The sequence below is a fragment of the Mus musculus genome, chromosome 2 (assembly GCF_000001635.26).
Source record: "Mus musculus strain C57BL/6J chromosome 2, GRCm38.p6 C57BL/6J".
NCBI classification, from domain to species: domain Eukaryota; kingdom Metazoa; phylum Chordata; class Mammalia; order Rodentia; family Muridae; genus Mus; species Mus musculus.
Genome location: NC_000068.7, coordinates 176,469,967 through 176,493,165, shown reverse-complemented (window position 1 = coordinate 176,493,165; position 23,199 = coordinate 176,469,967). Strand labels below are relative to the sequence as shown.

At 41.0% G+C, this 23,199-nt stretch overlaps 1 protein-coding gene across 5 annotated transcripts; it reads left to right on the top strand.

Annotated features, from left to right (window-relative positions):
- The first annotated feature begins 6,312 nt into the window (after nt 1-6,312).
- Gm14434 (predicted gene 14434) lies at nt 6,313-22,797 on the top strand. 5 transcript variants are annotated; one of them, XM_030251963.1, is made up of 6 exons: nt 6,322-6,496; nt 9,954-10,008; nt 11,314-11,415; nt 17,033-17,159; nt 17,365-17,425; nt 18,583-22,772. In XM_030251963.1, exons 4-6 carry the CDS (start codon nt 17,126-17,128, stop codon nt 19,886-19,888), a joined length of 1,401 nt encoding a protein of 466 aa, XP_030107823.1. In that variant the 5' UTR covers nt 6,322-6,496; nt 9,954-10,008; nt 11,314-11,415; nt 17,033-17,125; the 3' UTR covers nt 19,889-22,772. The 5 variants fall into 5 exon arrangements, with proteins under 5 accessions (XP_030107824.1, XP_030107823.1, XP_030107822.1 ...); XM_030251964.1 differs by having other exon boundaries at nt 6,313-6,468; nt 17,365-22,772; XM_030251962.1 differs by lacking the exon at nt 11,314-11,415 and having other exon boundaries at nt 6,335-6,468.
- Nucleotides 22,798-23,199: the final 402 nt, after the last annotated feature.

Below are 23,199 nucleotides of genomic sequence, written 5' to 3'. Positions count from 1 at the left end.
GACTGTGAGCATCCCCTTTTGTATTTGCCAGGCATTGTCATAGACTCAGAAGAGAGAGCTATGTTAGGGTCCTGTCAGCAAAAGCTATGTAGGGGCTGGTGAGATGGTTCAGCGGTTAAGAACACTGACTGTTCTTTTGAAGGTCTTGAGTTCAAATCTCAACAACCACAAGGTGGCTTAGAACCTTCTATAATGACATCTGACATCCTCTACGGGTGTGTCTGAAGACAGCTATAGTGTACTTACATATAAGTAATAAATAAATCTTTTTTATTTATGTTTTTTAGAAAGGAAGCTATGTATGCAGGAGGTGACACAGCTAGAGGAGTGGGAATACCTAAGACCTTAGAGTCAGGGCAATTTCATCATAATCTCAAATTGCTGAACAAGAAGCTATAAGTTTTGGTGTTTTCCCTGCTGAATTTTGGTCTTGTTTGGTCTGTTCATTCTTTCCTATCTTCTGACTTTTTTCTGGTAAGCTGTGTTTCTATTATAACACTGTATGTTGGAAACATAATGTCTCTCTTAAGGATATGGTACAGTGTGGTCAGATAAAAACAGTTTTTACTTCTGAAAAAACTTGTAGTAGTTAAATGAGAGTGGTTCCCATAGACTCATATGTTTGAAAACTTACGTTTAGTTTGTGGAGTTCTTTGGGACAGAGAGCATACATGTGGCCCTTTTGTAAGAGGTCTGTCACATGGGTACATTTTCAGGTTTTAGCATCTTCTGACCATGACCATATTGCTAGCTACCTCTTGCCTGTGGATCAAAATATGAATTCTCATCTCTGCCTGATGCTATGTGTTTTTGCTGCTATAATTGACTCTAACACTTTGGAACTGTAAACCCGATTTTATGCCTTCAATTATAATTTGTCCATGGTGTGTTTTATAATAACAATAGAAAAGTAAATATATACACATGTTGTGTGGAAGGTCAGAACCCAGAAAATCCTCCCCTTCCAACTATAGGAACCAGGATGGAATACTGTTCAAACTTTATCTCTGTCCTGTGTCTTTGAAGTTAGGCATGATCCCAAGATTGACAATTATAGACTTCCCTGGAGAAGCAACCCCTTTATGAACATTCTCCTTTACTTCTAACCCAACCAATACCAAATCATGAATCAGGTCCATCTTGTATTGAAGACTCTCATTTAAGTAATGGTGGCCCAAAACACAGGATGAAATAAATACTACTCTTTATTACAGATCCAATAAGTGTTGTAAATAGTAGTTTATTTAGTGAGTAAAGGTCAGCTGCATTATAAATGAGAACCAGTCTCAAAAAAAAAAAAGGATGATAAACAATCTAAACTATATTTTAAGGGCCAGTTAAAGACTATTCTTTTTCCTGTTCCAAATTAATCCTAAAGAAAAAAATACAGTAATTTCTATATTGTTTAATACGGTATTTTCTCTACTCATGTTCTATGTTAAAGGACAACTTTTCATTTTGACTTGTTTTTCCCCAATAATCTTAAGATTTACATGGTGTAAATTGTTTCCAGTGTTCGTGGTATGGTTTTAGAGCTGCCAGGTTTTTAACTAAATTACTGACTGCACAGCAATTCTAGTTTTGTAATCACCTACTATGAACCTTGGCCTTGAGTTTAAATAGAAAATTTCCTGTGTTTTTACTCGGGACTGCTATTCTCTCCTAATTCAGAGGAGACTGCAGGATTGGCCTGGAAATAAAATAACTTTTAACTTCACATCATTTAGGTCATTTCTCCTTTGTTCTTGACAGTGCAACCATAACTATTTTTTAAAAATATGGACATGACTATGTAGAACAGTGTGTCCTCAAATTCATGGATGTGAATTTGCCTCCAAACTGCTGGAATTGATAGAACATGCTATTATGTTTGGCTATATTCATTTTTGAAAATGATTGTGTGGCATTGGATCCAAACATCTTAAATGACTTTAAGGGTTATAGTACTGTCCCAATTCCCCAATGCTCTTTTTATCATGTTATTAAATTTGTTTTTCTTTTCCTGTGAGTGTGTGAGTGAGTGTGTGTGTGTTTCTGTGTGTGTGTGTGTGTGTGTGTGTGTGTGTGTGTGTGTGTGTGTGTGTGTTGATATGTAACAATGGCTATCCAAAATCTCAGGGATCTCTTCTGAGTTCTGAGTGCCTGGACTGAAGAAATGCATTGCATGCTACTGAAAAGTTGAGCTCAACAACTTTGGGAAATTCCACCACACCTGAAAAGACAATTTCCTCCTAAAAGACAATGGTCATAGAACATGTAGGCACCCCTGTGCTCCAGAAGGGAGAAGCTAATTTAATTAAATTCTGCAGACCATAGGGGGGACCTACTGCTGACCACATGCAGATAAGGGAAACCCAGAGCACATAGACACACTCCTCAAGGTGAAGAGACAGGTCGCATCCCCCCACCACCTCTCCTCCTCTGAACTCCCCCCTGCCGCCGCAGCCACGAAAAGCCCTTGCTACCTCAGCCCATAAAGACCAAACTCTTTAAAGGGTACACTCTTCCACTAGTCACATTGTGTCTACTTGCTGCTGCTCTGAAAACTGTATAAAAAAATTAATGAATGGGCTGCACGAGGTCACCACCTCTCCTTCAGGTGTAGTATAATCCCAAAACATTCAAACAATAAATTCCTCTTGCTTTTTGCATTGATTTTCTGCTCTGCATTGTTCACTCAGGGGTTTCCCTGTAAGCTGATGCTTGCCAGAGTCTTACTTTATCCACAGCTTCGCAATAAGGTCTCTTGAAAAGGTCACCTCAGGAACTTTGCGAAGGTCATGAAACACTTGCCCCTCCATAAGGGAGAGGGTAATTAACATTTCTCAGACCACAGGGCAGGAACCAACCTGTGGGTGGGGACACATTCCACAGGATGGACCATTGCCCCCTTTCAGACAAGGGAAGTTCCTGGTCACCTCATTCCCTAAAGACCAGTTTAAAGGGTGCACTGTTCCACCAATCATATTGTGCCTAGTTGCTGATGCTCTATTCTGCCCCTGGAAACCATATAAAAACTTGGTTACTACAGAATGGCATGGTTTCTGCCCCTCTCACAGGACCAGTGGATGTGGGCGTCTGAAAGTGCTAATGACTACCATGAGCTTAAGGCTTGTTTACAGAATAATGCACATATTTTACAATCTCCTTTAAGGAATGTTCTCCCTGTTAACATTAATGAGTGCATGAAGATCAGAGACAGCACAAGTCCAAAAGCAAAAGTGTGGCTCATGTCTCAGCCAAATGGTAAATGCTGGGACTTTCAAGACAGCCCTTAAGACTGTGGAACAGACCCCTAAAACATCGATTAAAAATATATTATTTCTCAATAAATAATAATGTATATAAATTATGAGGGACATCAAGATCTAAAGGAATGAAAGCCAACTTCTCAGAAAGATACTAAGGAAGGAGATAAAGAGATTTGTAATTGGTGATCACAGAAGATCTCACCCAGCTAATGTTTTTGTTGTTGTTGATGATGATGATGCTTAGAAAGGCTCACAGTTTACTGATTTCAGTATCAGCCTGGGAAAGAGCAAATTTAGTCTCATGTGTGGTAGAAATGGTAATTTAAGGCCTGGGTCCCACCCAGCCAGTTTGATCTTAGCCTTTATGCTTCACAGAGGCAGGCAAAGATCTCCTTTTGTAAGGTTAAAAGAAAATGTGTGCTTCCTGTCTCATAAGAATTAAGTTCCTGTGGACACAGGATCTATTTCTTAAGACAATCAAAAGGAAAACTGGAGTAAATGGCAGGTTTGAGAGATATAATAGATTCTGGTTATGGTATGCAGGAGATGAACTATTGAGTGAATTTTTTAGAATAGCAGGAGATAGCTGCTTGGTGAAGAGTCTCCAGCAGAACATAAACAGAGAGCTGTCTGGAGACCTGCAGAGCAAGCAGATCAGAAAGAAAACAGAATACAGCGAAAGGAGGATGGGAAGCTGTCTCCTGCAGAGCATAGACTGACAGCTTGGACACAGGACTTGACTACCAGTCCTTTGTTTTCATGCTCCCAGACACCCCTTCTCTCTCTACCAGTCTCCAAGCCCAGGCTTGGTCCTTGGCAACAGAGGTATACTTTGATATCATTAATCTTACATCTAGATGTCAGGACTTAGAGCAAATGTATCACTTATGTAACCATCCAAGTCAATTCCAGGTACCAGCTTATACTCAAGTATTTTCATAGAAGTGTAGCTACAGATGAGTGAACTCCCATTTGAGTGCTAGGAAGTGAAATGGGTTTGAGCAGTGCTCTTAATAACAACTGAATGATCCCTGTAGCCCACTAACCTACTTTCAATAAAATAAGAGAGAGTGCTATACATTATAGATTTGAGATAAAAACACAAGCTTTGAGGAAAGCTGAAAGAAGACAGCGACTTTGAGAAAACAAAGCTGTGTGTGCTTCAGGTGACAGACCTAGAAGAGTGGGAGTTCCTAAGACCTTGTGGCTAAGGCAATTTCATCATAATCTCAAGTTGCTGAACAAGAAACTTTTAGTTTTGATGGATTCCCTGTTGAATTTTGGTCTTGTTTGTTCTGTTTATTGTTTATAATGCTCTGATTCTTTCTGGTAAGGCTTCTTTTGTGACATTGTGTGTTGAAAGCATAATAGGCTCTCTTTAGGATATGGTACAGTGATGTTAGGTAAACAGGTGTTTTTACTTTCAAGGAGACAGATGGTAGTTAAATTAATATGGCTCCCATAGACTCATAGGTTAAATTAATATGGCTCCCATAGACTTCCTAGTTTGTGGAACTGTTTGGGAAGGAACACAGGTCTGCCTTTTTGGAAGAGGTGTGACACTTGGGTGCATTTTCAGGCTTTATCCTCTTCTTAACACGCCGATATTGCAAGCTCCCACTTTCGTGGAGTTCAAATTATGAGTTCTCACCTTTCCCTTGATTTACAGCTAAGACCTGTACTACAAGATGTACTTTCCAGATGCATTTATGTCCAACATTTTTATAATTTATGGATGATTCTGGATGACTATGAGGTAAGAATACCCTTCAATATCTCAGCTTTTACATTTGATCATCTTCAGAAAAGAATTTAACTTAACATTCATAGGAGTAGGCAGATCTATGTGTAAATGTGTCTAGATTCCCTGAGTAAAATCTCAATGCTCCCACACTTGAAGAAAGGCGTTGCTTTGGAAATGGCTCCTGTGCTCTCCTTACCCATCACCGGAAAAATCTTTTGAAGCTGTTCTGTCTTGTCTGCTGTGCTAGGTATTCTTGTCAGTCAAATTGAACACATCTGGAATTAGCTGAAACAGAAAGAGTTGGGTACTGTGAGGGATTTTTCTTAATTGTAGTTTTCAATCTGGGAAAAGTATTTTTAATCTGGGTCTTTTGGGGTGATAAGATCCACCTTGGATCTAGGCAACAGTTTATGGTGACAGCCTACATATATAAAGGACATTGAAGATGGTAGCTCTATCTCTTTGCCTTAATGCCCTACCTCTTTCTAACAACTTTTTGTTGTTGTTGTTATTGTGTGTGTTTGTTTGTTTTTGTTTGTTTGTTTGTTTTTTGGCAGTAGTGCATAATTTTGAAAATTTAGGTATATAATGAAGACTAGTTGAGACGTCAAGCCACATGAACTGAACCACTATTGGAAATTTTAAATGTGTAGACAGCCATTTTTGGACTGGTTGAATGGCATCCTGTGAGTCATTCTAATACATGCATTAACTATATAATAGAGATTCATTCTATCAGCTCTGTTCATCAGAAGAATCTTTGATAGCACAGCTGTGGGTTTGTGGTTGTTGTTTCCTGCTTTGCTCTGAGGCTTGTCTCAGAAACACCAGGTGAACAGTCCTTGCATTGTAGCTGAACCCAGCCTGAAGGCACCAAACAAATATTGCTTTCTAAAATCTTTCTTAATTGTTAATATTCTGGGCACATTTCCACATTTGGGACAGATTTAACTCCATTGTAATCTGATTTATTGACTGTGAGAGCCATCCAACTTGAATCCAGGAGGAAGAAGTGGAAATATCTTCTGAGTGCTGTGATTGGAGCTTAAGCAAGCTCCAAATTTGCAAAGCAGGGAAGCATAGAGTTACTGCCCATAAGGGGGTAGAAGCAGGCAGTTGAATAGCAGGGATGTGAAGTCTTACATTCTGCCAGGGGCTTGATGGGAGGACAGACCGGTAAGCAATTGGATGAGAGGCACTTGTGCAAATGAACTTCAAATCTGCAGATCTGGAAAAGGTTTGGCCAAAGCTGGAACCTCTGTGCCCTGTCTCTTTAACATACTCTAACCCTAAGGGTGGTGCTCATGTCACTCAAGACTCAATAGCCAATCAGAACCTCCACATGGACCTGCCAGTCAGAAGAGGAGGCGGCTCTTCCAGGTCAAGCTTGCAAGCTCCTTTCTGTAACTCAGCGATCATGAGAGTTTCTGTGTGATGTGTTCTGCGTGATTCTACTGGGTGTTGTGAGAGAAGGTTAGTCAAGCTCAGAACTCCAAACGTGGTAAGTGCCAGGTCATCTCCTGCGGTGCCGTCGGTGTGGGGAAAAGAGGGGAGTGGGAGAGAACTCGCTTCTGGCCAGAGTTCCATTGCCCTGGGCAGGCAGGAGCGGGAGGACTGCAGGACGCTTTCCACATGGCCCCGGGTGGCTGCTTGGCCCTGAGAAGGCACAACTCGGTGGGTGGTGGACAAGGGCAGCTCTAAGCACCGGGTTCCCAGTCTCCAGCATCCCATGCTGGATACCCCGGAAGAGCTTAGGACAGAATGGGGTCCCCGGGGTGGCACTGGCTTCGGGGCCAAAGGGAGGAGAAGTTGGGGGATAGGGGCCACTGAATGGTTCCCACGCGAGCGAGCGTCCTTGGTCAGGTCCGGGGCTGGAGCACAGGATGGCCTTCTGGCCGGAGGTTTTCTTTTTAATTTTTGTTACTGTGTGAATTTGATTGCAGTTTGGCTGCAGGGCTTCCCAAGTATGAAGCAGAGATGGCTGCACTGGACATTGCCTGTATAATTTAATAATGCTCTTTAATTGCAAAGAAAGGCTCTGTGCCTTTAAAAAGGAAAATAAGTGGAGTCTGGAAAATTCTAGTGAATGCAAATTTCCCAGACTAGAGCTCTGTCTGCAACTGTGGCGGAATTGCTGAGCCAGGAAAGCTTCAGCTGTCTGAATCATTTGCTCTGTGATCTTACAGTGGAGGAGCTGCTGTTGTCCCAGTCCCAGCTGTGTTTTCCAGGCTAATGAGGGACTCTGTCCATGCCTCTCTATCAGGAACCCTAGTGGAAGGTAGCTTGGGGTTCTTTATGGGAGTCTCTTCAGAGCCATCTGTTGCAAACTGTGAAGAAGGCCAAAAGCCATGTCATGGTGATTGTAATTGTCTCCTTTGCCAGGCCAGGAGGAGCAAGTTTCCTGAGTTATCTGAGTCAGTTCTGCTATTTCCAAGGACTGTGGTTCTGTTGGTCCATGTGGTGATCATAGCAGAGGCCCTTGTCCTTTGCCCCTTCCTGAGTGTGGATTAATGGGGATGAGGGAAGCTCAGTAGCCCTAGTAGCTTGTGGACTTGGGTACCAAAGGTTTTCCACGGAGATCTCTTGCCAGCCTTGGTGCGAGGGTTCCAGCAAATACAAAGGAATGCAGGCAGGGAGGGGAAGTTGCAAACCTGCTTCTGCAGTGCCAGTCAATTCCACCTCTGTCTCTGCTGTGCCATGCAGTAATTCTGTGCCACCCTGCACTGAGTAGGGTCCCCAAGTCCACTGGGGGCTTGGTCAGTAATGTTTTTTTTAGATACTTGGCAGTTCCCTTGTGCAGGGTTGTTTTATTAGACTTCTCCTGAATTTGTCCCAGTGTATTCTAGCTTCTGCAAACTTCATAGAGGTCTCCATTTCTTTCCACTTATCCCTGTAAGTAGGATACAAGATGCTACTCTTCTTTTTTTTTTTTTTTTTTTTTTTTTTGATTTTATTTTTGAGACAGGGTTTCTCTGTATAGCCCTGGCTGTCCTGGAACTCACTCTGTAGACCAGGCTGGCCTCGATCTCAGAAATCCGCCTGCCTCTGCCTCCCAAGTGCTGGGGTTAAAGGCGTGCGCCACCACGCCCGGCTGATGCTACTCTTAAAAAGTTTACTTGGCATAAGACATAGCTTGTGTAAGCTGTCCCCACTGCAGCTGTTGTAAATTCTACCTTCTACTTTTGCTATTTTTCTCATCTCCTGCGACCTCCAACTCAGGAACCCATCTCTGAGAAATGGCTTGCTATTTCAGGGCTCTGAGACACTTAATAAGTGATTCTGGGGGTCTTTGCTGTGTAAATCTCCTAGCAGTCTTAAGTAGGACTTGTAATCTCCAGTCCATATTAAAATTGTTCAAAATAACCTGGGGACTGAACAGGAAAGAAACTTATGGGTGAGAGCATGTGTGGAATCCAAAACCTGTTTTTGGCTGCCTGGTCTTTGAGCATTAGCCGCAGCTGAATCCATGCTGTCATTAAGACATTTTTCCTAATTAATATTTTAGTTGTATATGGAGAGATTTTTTCTGGGGTGACATGTTAGTTCTGGGAGAGCTGTCTCTTCTTCCCCATATAGAGATGTTTCTAAGACAAGCTATTTTGACTCAGGTAGCCTTGATCCTGGTCTGCTGCTACCCAGGACAATGGCCTTGCTTTCCTCTTGATATAAATTCCTAAATTCTTGAGTTAAAGAATGTAGCAAAAAAGTGTTTTATAATTGCTCATTTGAGTCATATAATGAACCCTCCATTTCTTCCACCTTTAGATAAGAACGGGAGCAATGGTTTACTGTTATCTCTGTCAGGTGAAACAGGGCAGGAGATAGCTTGATCATAGATAAAACCATAAGAGAATCTGCTCCAGGTGTCACCATTCTAGAGAAGGATAAGAGTCAGGCAGGGTGAATAATTTTGTAATTTAACAGCATGTATTAAATAATGCATGATATTAAATAAAACTAGATTGGTGGGTGCTTAGTTTGTGCAGGTTAGCTTGAGCCAGTGATAATGAATTTCTGTTTTAGGATCTGTACTATATAGATAAAATGTATCAGAAATGTAAAACACATGCCATTAGCTGGAGCTGTGTGTGTCAGATTATAGATCTCAGTAGTTAACAAAGCACATAGGAACAAGGTCAAACACTATCTTATTAATGCCATTCCTTCTACCAAGAAAGGCCTGATCTTTTTCGAATCAGTACAGTGATATATTTTTCCCAATATAGGTGTGGGTTTGTTGTTGTTATGTTTGTTTTACCAACCCACTGAGGACAATGAGTTGATTAACAAGAGTGCTCCACAGTGTCTGACATGTGTCCTGCTTTGCTCTGAGCCTTGTCTCATAGCCATTAGGTGGAAAGTACTTGCAATTTACCTGAACCCAGCCTGAAGCCACAAAACAAAGTTTGTGTCCAAAAATCCCTCTTCAGTTGCTAATATTCTGGCACTGACCACCTGTGGACAGTTTGGTAACTCCAGTGTCAGCTGATTAATGGGATATGCAAGCTATCCAGCTTGATTCCAGGAGGAAGAAGGGAAATTGCCTCCTGAGTCCTGTCATTGGAGCTCAGGCAAGCTCCAAGCAGTGAACCCAGGGTCACTGCCCAGAAAGGTGGAGAGGCAGGCAGGTGAGCAGCAGGGATCAGGAGTCTTAGCCCCTCCCAAGGGTTTGGCGGGAGAACAGACAGGTAGGCTATTGGAGGAGACACATTGGTGCTACTGAACTGGAAATCTGCAGATATGGAAAAGGATTGGCCCAGGCTGGAAACTCTATATTGTGTCCCTTCAGCAAACTCTAAACCTAAGGGTGTTGCTCATGTCACTCAAGATTCAATAGCCAATCAGAACCTCCACATGGAGCTGCCAGTTAGAAGAGGCAGTGACTTCCGGGTACCAAGCCTGCAAGTTTCTCTGTGTAACTCAGCTGATCTCAGTGTTTCTGTGTGATCTGTTCTTAGTGTCTTCGCTGGATGCTGTGAATTTAGCTCAAGCAAGCTCAGAACTTCACACATGGTAAGTGCAGTGTCATGTCCCACAAAGAGGAGGAGCTAGCATCTTAGCAAAGGATGCCTGTGTACTAGGTCTTCCCAGAGCCAGGATGGTAAGCATCAGCCAGACAGATGGGGCCACCTGTGAGGTCTTTTGTGGACCTAGTCTCTCCTTTTGGACCAGGCTGTGGCCTCTGAGTAACTTTATTATAAGACTGCACTGGAAAAAACTTTTGTGGCAGGGGCTTGTGTGTGGAAATACACTTGGCAGGATGAGAACCAGAGGAACAGCTTACTGTGTACACTGTCAGGTAAAACAGTGCAGACAAGAGCTAGGTCACAGACCAAAGAAAAGGGGAGTATGCTGCAGGGGCCACTGTTATCGAGAAGGGCCTGATTAGGGCAGTGAGAATGATTTTGTAATTTCACAGATTGTATTAATTATGCATGGACGTATATAAAACTAGATTCGTGGGTGTTTAATTTGGGCAGGTTAGCTTGAACCAGTGGGTAATGAATTCCCTTTTTAGGATCTGTATTATGAGATATGTGCAATCCTTGGGTGACATATTTAAGTGAGCCCACAAATATTAAACACATGACATTATCTGTAGCTGTGTGTGTCACATTGTAGACATCAGTAGTTAACAAAGCACTTAGGGGCAAGGTCAAACACTATCTTATTAATGCCATTCCTTCTACCAAGAAGGGCCTGGTCTTTTTCAAATCAGAACAGTGATATATTTTACTAATATAGGTGTGGGTTTGTTGTTGTTATGTTTGTTTTACCAACCCAGTGAGGACAATTGTTCTGATTAATGCACTGAGTGCTCCTCAGTGACATGTGTCCTGCTTTGCTCTGAGCCTTGTCTCATAGCCATTAGGTAGAAAGTACTTGCAATTTACCTGAACCCAGCCTGAAGCCACAAAACAAAATCTTGTGTCCTAAAATCCCTCTTCAGTTGCTAATATTCTGGCACTGACCACCTGTGGACAGTTTGGTAACTCCAGTGTCAGCTGATTGATGGGGTATGCAAGCTACCCAGCTTGATTCCAGGAGGAAGAAGGGGAAATGCCTCCTGAGCGCTGGATTTGGAGCTCAGGCAAGCTCCAACCTTTCAAAGCAGTGAACCCAGGGTCACTGACCAGAAAGGTGGAGAGGCAGGCAGGTAAGCAGCAGGGATCAAGAATCTTAGCCCCTCAGAAGGGCTTGGCAGGGGATCAGACAGGTAGGCCATTGGAGGAGACACACTAGTGCTACTGAACTGGAAATCTGCAGATATGGAAAAGGATTTGCCCAGGCTCGAACCATTGTGCTGTGTCCCTACAGACACTCTGACCCTAAGCATGGTCCTCATGTCACTCAAGACTCAATGGCCAATCAAAACCTCCACATGGAGTTGCCAGGCAGAAGAGGAGGTGACTCTTCCAGGTACTAAGCCTGCAAGTTTCTCTGTGTAACTCAGCTGCTCTCAGATTTTCTGTGGAATCGGTTCTTATTATTTTTACTGAATGCTGTGAGATTAGCTCAGGCAAGCTTAGAACTTCAGACATGGTAAGTGCAACTTCATCTCCAACGAAGTGGGGTGAGCAAACATCTTAGCAAAGGATGCCTGTATAATAGGTCTTCCCAGAGGCAGGATGGTAAGCCTCAGCCAGACAGATGGGGCCACCTGTGAGGTCCCTTGTGGACTTAGTCTCTCCTTTTGGACCAGGCTGTGGCCTCTGAGTAACTTTATTATAAGCCTGCATCTGGACAAAACCTTTGTGGCAGGGGCTTGTGTGTGGAAATACACTTGGCAGGATGAGAACCAGAGAAACAGCTTACTGTGTACACTGTCAGATAAAACAGTGCTGACAAGAGCTAGGTCACAGACCAGAGGGGAGTATGCTGCAGGGGTCACTGTTATGGAGAAGGACCTGATTAGGGCAGTGAGAATAATTTGATAACTTCACAGATTATATTAATTTATGGATATAGTTTAGTAAAATCTGATTGGTGGGTGTTTAATTTGGGCAGGTTAGCTAGAACCAATTAGTAATGAATTCCCATTTCAGGATCTGTATTAGATAAACATGTGCAATCCTTGGGTGACATATTTAAGTGAGCTCAAAAATGTAAAACACATGCCATTACTTGTAACTGTGTGTGTCACATTATAGGTCTCAGTAGTTAACAAAGCACATAGGGGCAAGGTCAAATGCTATCTTATTAATGACATTCCTTCTACCAGGAAGGGCCTGATCTTTTTCAAATCAGTACAGGAATATATTTTTTCAATTATATTGATCTTTTTAAATATTAAATTTTGGTATTACTTTTCTGAATTTCATTTTCATTATGCATAGGTGATTTGACGTCTTACGTGTTTCTATTCTCCAATATTTCCCCTAATTAAGAATTTCATTCCTATTTTTAAAGAGATTTCACATCTGTCTGTTTAGAGAAACATCTCCTGTAGCTCCTACTTTCTTTATGTCATGTAGTTAAAACTTGCTTTGAACTCCTCTTCCAGCCTCTGCTGCCCAGGGCTTGGAAAACAGTCCTACAACTGCTTTCAGGCTGGGTTCTGACTGATCAGTGAGACAAAAGACACCAGGGAATGAGTGTTGTCTAACCTCCCTGGGTTACAGGGTTACAAATTAGGGGGTTACAAATAAAGAGGGACAGGTATAAGGTTGAGTTCACTGACCAACTTTGAAGCTGGTCTACTTGCAGCACAGAAATGGAGGAGGAATAAGGTAGGTGTCTTAGTCAGGGTTTCTATTCCTGCACAAACATGCTGACCAAGAAGCAAGTTGGGGAGGAAAGGGTTTATTCGGCTTACACTTCCACCCTGCTGTTCATCACCAAAGGAAGTCAGGACTGGAACTCAAGCAGGTCAGAAAGCAGGAGCTGATGCAGAGGCCATGGAGGGATGTTCTTTACTGGCTTGCTTCCCCTGGCTTGCTCAGCCTGCTCTCTTATAGAACCCAAGACTACCAGCCCAGGGATGGTCCCACCCACAAGGGGCCTTTCCCCCTTGATCACTAATTGAGAAAATGCCTTACAGTTGGACCTCATGGAGGCATTTCCTCAACTGAAGCTCCTTTCTCTGTGATAACTCCAGCTGTGTCAAGTTGACACAAAACTAGCCAGTACAATTGACACCTTGTCAACTTGACACACAAACACATCACTAGTAAGCCTCAACCCTTACATTCTTATTCATCCCCAAGATCTAAATAACTTTAAATGTCCCACAGTCTTTACATATGCTTAAAATTTCAATCTCTTTAAAATATCCATCTCTTTTAAAATCCAAAGTCTATTTACAATTAAAAGTCTCTTAACTGTGGGCTCCACTAAAACAGTTTCTTCCTTCAAGAGGAAAAATATCAGGGCACAGTCACAATCAAAAGCAAAAGTCAATCTCCAACAGTCCAATGTCTGGGATCCAACTCACGATCTTCTGGGGTCCTCCAAGGGCTTGGGTCACTTCTCCAGCCAGGCCCTTTGTAGCACAGGCGTCATCCTCTAGGCTCCAGATGCCTGTACTCAACTGCTGCTGCTGCTCTTGGTGGTCATCTCATGGTACTGGCATCTCCAAAATACTGCATGACCCTTTCAATCCTGGGCCTTCAATTGCAACTGAGGCTGCACCTTCACCAATGGCCTTCCATGGCCTCTCACAGTGCCGAGCCTCAGCTGCTTTGCGTGACCCCTTCATGCCTTCAAAACCAGTACCACCTGGGTGACCCTTACATATTACTAAGTCCTGCTGCAGCAGGAGTACAACCTTGGCCATCTCTGGAACACAGCCTCTTTGTGCTTTCAGAAAACACTTCCCAGAAGATGTCACCTCAATGATGCTGGTCTCTTCTTAATCACCGCTAATTTCTTAGCTCCAGCTAACCAGCATCAATAGTCCCAGTAATGCAAAGTTTTTGCTTTAGTAGTTCTGGTATCTTGTTAATGACAGCTGATTCTTCAGCCCCAGCTAACCAGAACTACAGAATCTTCACATTCAAAACAGCAATGGCCCTGAAAAGAGTCTTTAATTTCCCTCTGAAATTTCACAAACCAGACCTCCATCTTCTGCAGTGTTCTCAACACTATCTTCCAAGCTCCTACACAACATCCGACAGAGCTCTTAACAACGGATGGATCTTCAAGCCCGGAGTTCCAAAGTCCTTCCACAGTCCTCCCCAAAACATGGTCAGGTTGTCACAGGAATACCCCACTCTGCTGGTACCAATTTGTCTTAGTCAGGGTTTCTATTCCTGCACAAACATGATGACCAAGAAGCAAGTTGGGGAGGAAAGGGTTTATTCGGCTTACACTTCCACCCTGCTGTTCATCACCAAAGGAAGTCAGGACTGGAACTCAAGCAGGTCAGAAAGCAGGAGCTGATGCAGAGGCCATGGAGGGATGTTCTTTACTGGCTTGCTTCCCCTGGCTTGCTCAGCCTGCTCTCTTATAGAACCCAAGACTACCAGCCCAGGGATGGTCCCACCCACAAGGGGCCTTTCCCCCTTGATCACTAATTGAGAAAATGCCTTACAGTTGGACCTCATGGAGGCATTTCCTCAACTGAAGCTCCTTTCTCTGTGATAACTCCAGCTGTGTCAAGTTGACACAAAACTAGCCAGTACAGTAGGTGAGGTCTTTCTGCTTTGGCAGTAGTTGACATTCACCGTGAGGAGTCAAGTAATCAATTTTACACAATCAGTAAAATTCCATACTGGTCATCTTCAGGCATTTTTCAGATTAGGGCAATGTCAAATGAGATCACAGGCCCTCGTTGTGACACCATATTGCTGGCATACCTCACCATCTACCCCAGCAGTAGGACTGCCAATCTCCCAGCTGCCATTCCTTATGCAATTCAATCATTTAGGAACTGGACTTTTCATCTATCATTAATCATCCTGATCTGACTCTTGCTTCTGCCCTCCTTCCTCTCTCCACAAGGTCCCAGGTCATGTCTACTCTGTATTATCCCAGGTATAACTGGGTCTGGCTATGTTCACTCTTTTGTGTATAATATACTTTCTCCTCTACCATACCTAGGAGCAGTGATGTCTTTACATTTTATTTCTTCATTTTCTTCCTTTTTTTTTTTTTTGCCCATTAAAAGTTTCTATCTTTAAAATTCATAGCCACTTTTACTTTTAATATTGTTAATGTATGAATTTGATCCCAGTTTGTCTGCAGGACCTCCCCACTATGAAGAAGAGTTGGCTGCATGCATAATTGAATATACAAAGAAAGGACCCTAGGCCTTTTAAATGGAAAATACTTGGTCTGCAGGACTAGAATATTCTTTTCAATGTAAATTTTCCAGACTAGGGCTATGTCTGCTTGTAGGGTGTAACAGTTGAGCTTGGAAGGTTTCAGCTGTCTGAGTCTTTTGCTCAGTGATCCCACAGTAGAGGAGCTGCTGTTGCCCTGAGGCCCTGCTGGCTTTTCCAAGTTAATGAGGGACTTTGGGCAGGACTAACAATCAGGAACACTAGGGGAAGGTAGCTTACAGGTTCTTTACAAGATTCTCCTCAGATGCATGTGTTACAAGCTGCCTGGAAGACTACAAGCCATCCCCTGGTTATTATAGTAATCTCCACTGAGAATACAGGAGGAGCAAGTCTGCGAGCTATTTGAGTCTGATCTGCTGGTTCTAAATGGACTGTGGGTCAGAGTGTGGTTCTGTTGGTCCATGTGGTGATCATAACAGAGCTCCTCGTCCTTTGACTCTTCCTAAGTGTGGATTTACAGGGCTCCCAGAGGCTCGGTAGCCCTGGGAGTGGCAAGGTATGAAACTTAAATGTCACTATGCAGTGTGTATATACAGGAATTGCCTTTGGTGTGTAGTAGGACAACATTGGAAAAGCAATGGTTTGATTTCTAGAATTTCTGACCCTTCTGTATTCAGTTTTGTGTGACTAGTTTTATAAATACTTTAGAAGTTAGTAGTAAAGAGCTGATCACGATCATCCTTCAGAAATATTTGATTAGATTCCTTTTATCTTTCTGTTAACTATTGTCAAAATGCAATGATTCACAGAACTTCAATTCTTGGTTACAAAAAAAAGCTTCTGACATGCAGAAGTTTCTCAGGTGTTGATGGTGCTGGGTGGGTGGATAGGACAGATTGGAACATAATGCATATGGCAGGAAGCAGACATTAAATTATCATTCAGCATTGTTTTGTATACTTCGGTGGGGCTGGTTTAACATGAAATTACTAAGGGTCATGAACAGCTATTGAGCCATAGTCCAACTTTCTCATCATCAACAATTTCAATGAGAACTCTAGAGCATGGGGCCTCTCTGTTTGAAGACAGATCAGTAGTATCTGGAGGGTCAGATTTATAACAGTTTCAGGGTCACTTATTTATGTTATTTTTATCGGAGTCAGGAAATATGATTTTATTTCTATACACATACTAGCACAGGTAACATTGGTCAAGTTCACATTGTTCCTGGTGTAGTTGTATTAGTTATTGAAGAAAAGTTGAAAATTGGCCACATGGAAATGGGCAGAGGAAGCTTTCCCTGATATTGTGTTGCAGTTCTGTGGGCTACTATGAGAATTATGTCTAGGATAACAGATAATGGTCTTGGTCTTTAGACAGATTGCTTGTTCTTCGGGAGTACTGGCTATGGTTGAGAAGGGTGTGTCTGCCCATACTTGGGGGCTAAGACACAGACATGTGGCAAGAAAGGAAGGGGAGATGGAAAAGGTCTTTTGTATCTGCAGGTAGCATGGACAGGTGAGAGGAAACTGCAGTCCTAAGGGCACTCTTGCATATTGGGTCTCAGGGAACAAAATATGGGTGAAGGTCTAGCAGCATTCTACATGGTTCCATGTATTAACATCTTAATACTAAGGCATCAGGTTCCCAGAGATCATTTATTTACTTAAGTTTTTGTTGTCCAACTGTGAAAGACTGGATAAAAAGTACTATGTGGGTGGGCAGGGCAGTCAGCGAATACTCATTTTGAAGTACACCTTTACACTGTTGTCTGTATCATATTTTTTAATATTCACACGTATCGAATCTTTTAGGATTTAGTCACCTATGATGACGTGCATGTGAACTTCACTCAGGATGAGTGGGCTTTGCTGGATCCTTCTCAGAAGAGTCTCTACAAGGGTGTGATGCTAGAGACCTATAAGAATCTCACAGCTATAGGTAATATTATGATTTTTTTATTTACTTTATAACATGTATGCACAACTGTTTCTTTGTTATTTTATTTGTTTTTATAATTTCAATTGAGAATGAGGAAGAATATGATGAATAAATCACTCATGGTTTTAAAGTTCAATGGAGTTAATAACTTAAATACTGTTTAATTGCCAATAATGTAACATACTTTCTCTGGTACTGGGTTTAGGTTACATTTGGGAAGAACATACGATTGAAGACCATTTTCAAACTTCTAGAAGTCATGGAAGGTAATTTTACTCTGCAAGCTGAGGAGAAAATGCCTATGAAGAAAGTTTAACTTGTGCTACAAGTAGTAAAGAAAACCAATAGGGTACAATAAGCACTGCTTTCAGTGATGGATGTTTACTGACTTTCATAAAAATCATATATGTTTATGGCAGATATGTAACTGTTGTTTGCAAGACATTCCATTAGGTCAAAGACAGAGAAATAATGGCTTAACACATATGTTACTGTTTAAATCAAGCCTAGTACAGCCATGCTATACAAGTGTGAGTGTCTTCAGTCTCATATCGCTTAGCTATTGCAAAAGGAACACACAGTGATTAGGTGACAAGTATATGTCTAAAACCTAGTAATGAGCAAATAATCCATAGTGTATCTGAGCTCAATGATATACTTGTAATAACATTGCTAAATTTAGTGAGATGAACAGTTCATAAGATTCAAAAATGGTTTTGTGGAAAAACCTTAATCTCTGTACCACATCTCTGTGACAAAAAAAAGTCAGCTGTGAATGTAATGTGGAATTTTCACTTGTTATTCTTCTTTTGATGTGGATGTCATAGGTTACGATTGATACAAGCCTTGTGATCACTGGGGCATTGAAAGAAGCCACATACCTTTCACTTTTCCAGAACAATTAGAGGATATGCAGTATAACATATTTTGAACAACATACTAAATGTGCTATATAAGTTTATAAAAAATTTGTTTCCGAACATTGCTGGGGACATTTACCAACTCTAACTGCTGAAAATAGTAATGAGAATTAAGGCAGTAGAATTTTTTTTTTCTTTTGCATTTGTTCATATTCCAAATGTAGTATTACTCTCATGATAACAAAATTTGTGAATGCAATAATTGTGCAAACACTGTGAGTTCTTCCTGTTTTTTTTCAAATATGTGAGTAACCTTTTATAGAAAAAGTATGTTATAAATGTGAGCCAGATAATCAATACTGTTCCCATTTCATATATCCTCGAAGATGTAAAACAATTCATAATTTAGTAGAACTCCTTTGAATATAAACAAAGTAATATTATGTTAACATTAGATTGCTCTGTTCAATGAAACCAAAATTTAAAACAATTCATACAGATAAAAAGACTCATCAGTATAATCAGTGTAAGAAAGATTTCACGTGTGCAAATTTTATTTGCAGGCATGAAAGAAGTTGTTCTGCAGAGCAACCCTCTGAGTTTATTCAATGTGGTAAAGCCTTTGCATATGAGAGTGGTAGACAAAGGCATCAAATTAAACATAATGGAGAGAAACACCATGACTGTAACCAATGTGGTAAGGACTTTAGAACATGGAATGTCCTGCAAATACATAAGCGAACACATACAGGAGAGAAACCCTATGACTGTAAACAATGTGGTAAAGTCTTTGCAAGAAGCTGTCATCTCCAAATACATAATCGAACACATGCAGGAGAGAAACAGTATGAATGTAACCAATGTGGTAAAGCTTTTAAAAGAAGGATTAACCTCCAAATACATAAGCGAACACATACAGGAGAGAAACCCTATGAATGTAACCAATGTGGAAAAGCCTTTGCAAGTAGTGGTGAACTCCAAAAACATAAACGAACACATACAGGAGAGAAACCCTATGAATGTAAACAATGTGGTAAAGCCTTTTCACAAAGCAGTCATCTCCGAATACATAAGCGAACACATACAGGAGAGAAACCCTATGAATGTAACCAATGTGGAAAAGCCTTTGCAAGAAGTGGTGACCTCCAAAAACATAAACGAACACATACAGGAGAGAAACCCTATGAATGTAAACAATGTGGTAAAGCCTTTGCACATAGCAGTCATCTCCACAAACATGAGCGAACACATACAGGAGACAAACCCTATGAATGTAAACAGTGTGGTAAAGCCTTTGCAGTAATCTATACTCTCCAAATGCATAAGCGAACACATACAGGAGACAAACCCTATGAATGTAAACAATGTGGTAAAGCCTTTGCAGTAATCTATACTCTCCAAATGCATAAGCGAACACATACAGGAGAGAAACCCTATAAATGTAAACAATGTGGTAAAGCCTTTGCAAGAAGCTGTCATCTCCGAATACATAAGCGAACACATACAGGAGAGAAACCCTATGAATGTAACCAATGTGGTAAAGCCTTTGCAGAAAGCAGTACTCTCCAAATCCATAACCGAACACATACAGGAGAGAAACCCTATGAATGTAACCAATGTGGTAAAGCTTTTATAACAAGGAGAGTCCTCCAAATACATAAGCGAACACATACCGGAGAGAAACCCTATGAATGTAACCAATGTGGAAAAGCTTTTGCAAGAAGTTGTGACCTCCAAAAACATAAACGAACTCATACAGGAGAGAAACCCTATGAATGTAACCACTGTGGTAAAGCCTTTGCACAAAGCAGTTCTCTCCGAATCCATAAGCGAACATATACAGGAGAGAGACAATATGAATGTAACTAGTATGGTAAAGCCTTTGCAGGAAGCAGTGGTCTCCAATGCCATAAAAGATCACATACACGAAAGACACCATATGAATGAAACCAAGGTGGTAAATCCTTTGAAGGAAGCAGTGGTCTTGAATATCATAATCGAACACACACAGCTGAAAAACCCAGGAATGTAACCAATGTGGTAAAGTCTTTGCAGAAAGGAGTGACCTTTAAAGAGAAAAGACCATACAGGAGAGAAACTCTATGTAGGTATCTGATGTTATAAAGCCTTTGCAGCAAGCATTGATCTCCAAGTACATAAATGAACATATACCAGAGAGGAACCTTTTAAACGTAACCAATGTGTTTAACCTTTTTCGAAAACCAATAGTCTTTACACACATAAAAGCACATATAGTTGAGAGAAATGCTTTGATTTTAACCAATGTGGTTAAACTTTTTCAAAAAGCAGTCATCAACAAAATCATGAAAGAGCACGTATAGGAGAGAGATTTTTGAATGTTAGCAATGGTGCTTTTATAGCTTTTTCACAAAGCAGTGGCCTCCAAATATATAAAGGAACACATACAGGAGAGAAACCCTATGAATATTGGCAATGTTTTAAAACACTTCTACATCACAATCATCTTCAAATCTGTAAGGAACATGAGGTTTTGAGAAATCCTCTGAATAACACCAATTAGGGAAAGCAATTGTACAAAAGAGTCATCTCCCAACACAAAAGTATACACACTAGATAGAAACCCTATGAATATAGGCAATGTGGTAAACATTTTATAAGTCACAGTAGTCTCTAAGTAAATAAAAAGAGACACAGTTGAGAAAAACACTATGAAATGAACAAGTGAACAGAGCCTTGTGCATTAAAATCTTCAAATACATAAAAGAAGACATAGAGGTGAGAAATCCGATGTCTACAAGCCATGTGGTATTGCTTTCACTTGTCAGTCATATTCAAAGACACAAAAGAAAACAAAATGTAACAAAAGGCTGAGTGTGTTTAATATGGTGAAACTTTTTGAATATTTTAGAGTCTTCACAATGAAACAATTCATACTGCAAATAAATTTAGGAATATAATATGGTGAAACCTTTTCAGATTTCCCAAATCTTCATCATTATGAATGGGAAACCCATAAATGCATTCAATATGGGGAAGCCTTTAAACATTTCTAATTCTTTATAATCCTGAAAATAATCATACAAAGTTCAAGGGGATACAAGAAATGTTTCTTATTGTCTTGCTTGAGTTACAGTCCTGACATCCTTTGGTATGAATATCAATGTGGAAATTGTGAGTGGATTCCCTTTCCTCCCCAACTGCTTCTTGGTCATAATGTTTATGCAGGAATAGAAACCCTGACTAAGACAAATTGGTATCAGGAGTGGGGAATTCCTGTGACAACCTGACCATGTTTTGGGAGGACTGTGGAAGGACTTTGGAACTTTGGGTTAGAAGATCCATTCTGTGTTAAGAACGCTGTGGGATGTTGTGTAGGAGCTTGGAAGATAATGTTGAGAATCGTGCAGAAGATGGAAGCCTGGCTTGTGAAATTTCAGAGGGAAAATTAAAGCCTCTTTTCAGGGCCATTGTTACTTTGTGAAGATTCTGTGGTTCTGGTTAACTGGGGCTGAAGAATCAGCTGTGATTAACAAGATAATAGAATTTCTAGAGTGAAAACTTTGCATTACTGGGACTGTTGATGCTGGTTAGCTGGAGCTAAGAAATTAGCAGTGATTAAGAAGAAACCAGCATTATTGAAGTGGCATCATCTGTGAAGTGTTTTCTGAGAGCACAGAGGAAGTGTTCTAGAGATAATCAAGGTGGTACCTTGTGCTGTGGCTGGACTTGGTAGTGTGTAAGTCTTACCCTCGTGGTACTGGTTTTGAAGGCATGAAGGGATAATGCAGATCAGCTAAGGCCCAGCAGTTTGAGAGGCCATGGAAGGCCACTGGTGAAGGTGCAGACTCAGGTGAAATTGATGGCCCAGTACTGAAGAGATCATGCAGTGTGTTGGAGTTGACAGGTCCATGATTGACCACGAAGAACAGCAGCAGCAGTAAAGTACATGCATCTGGAGCATAGAGGACAAGTTGTGTGCTACAAAGGACAGGGTTGGAAAAGTGACCCAAGCCCTTGGTTCTTTTGGAGTTGTCCAAAAGATTGTGAGTTGGATCCCAGACATTGGACAGTTGGAGTTTAATTTTTACTTTTGATTGTGACTGTGCCCTGATGTTTTTCCCTCTTGAAGGAAACAAGTATTTTAGTGGATTCCATTGTAAAAGGCTTTGGATTTTGAAGGATATTGGATATTTTAAAAGCATTGAACTTTTAATATGTAAAGTCTGTGGGGCTTTCAAAGTTGTGTATATCTTGGGCATGAATAAGAAACTAAGAGTTGAGCATTACTAGTGATGTGTTTGCGTGTCAAATTGACAAGGTGTCAATTATACTGGCTAATTTTGTGTCAACTTGACACAAGCTGAAGTTATCACAGAGAAAGGAGCTTCAGTTGGGAAATGCCTCCATGAGATCCAGATGTAAGACATTTTCTCAATTAGTGATCAAGGGGAAAGGCCCCTTGTGGGTGGGACCATCTCTCTGCACTGGTAGTCTTGGGTTCTCTAAGACAGCAGTCTGAGCAAGCCAGGTGAAGCAAGCTAGTAAAGAAACATCCTTCTGTGGCCTCTGCATCAGTTCCTGCTTCTTGACCTGCTTGAGTTCCAGTCCCGACTTCCTTGGTGATGAACAGTAAGCAGTATGAAAGTGTAAGCCAAATAAACCCTTTCCTCCCCAACTTGCTTCTTGGTCATGATGTTTGTGTAGGAATAGAAACCATGAATAAGACAAGGGGTATAAGGTATGGATTGTAAAAAAAAGGTTAGACAATAAAGAAATGAAGAAATAAAATTAATTTTTTTTTAAAAAAGGAGGATCAGACAGAAACATTCCTTCCAAATTATACCTTTATTTTCACACCAATCAGGATTTAGGGATAGGGGCTTATGTAGTTTACAGTGTCATCTGTTATATATTATGGGTGTTATAGCTTAACTAATCATATGGATTTGTTCTTTGGTGGTAAAGTACAGGTCTTATGTTTTGAGGGGCACAATGAAAAGCAGAAAGCATTGTTAGAGACAGTCATTATGTTTTAAAAAGAAAATATGAGTAAAGTGAGGTTGGATCTCCACAATACCTAATCCTTGGAAACGAACTTAGTTTCACCATATGATTAAATTCAGGATAATAACAAAAAGGCAATACTTAGGGCCTGGTGTTTGGATTTGATTTGTTTTTCTGCTAATTCCCAATTGTGT

Coding starts and splice junctions, on each gene's coding strand:
- Gm14434 (NM_001101804.1), top strand. Junction 17,160..17,364: donor TAAGAATCTCACAGCTATAG/GTAATATTATGA, acceptor TACTGGGTTTAG/GTTACATTTGGGAAGAACAT. Junction 17,426..18,582: donor ACTTCTAGAAGTCATGGAAG/GTAATTTTACTC, acceptor TTTTATTTGCAG/GCATGAAAGAAGTTGTTCTG.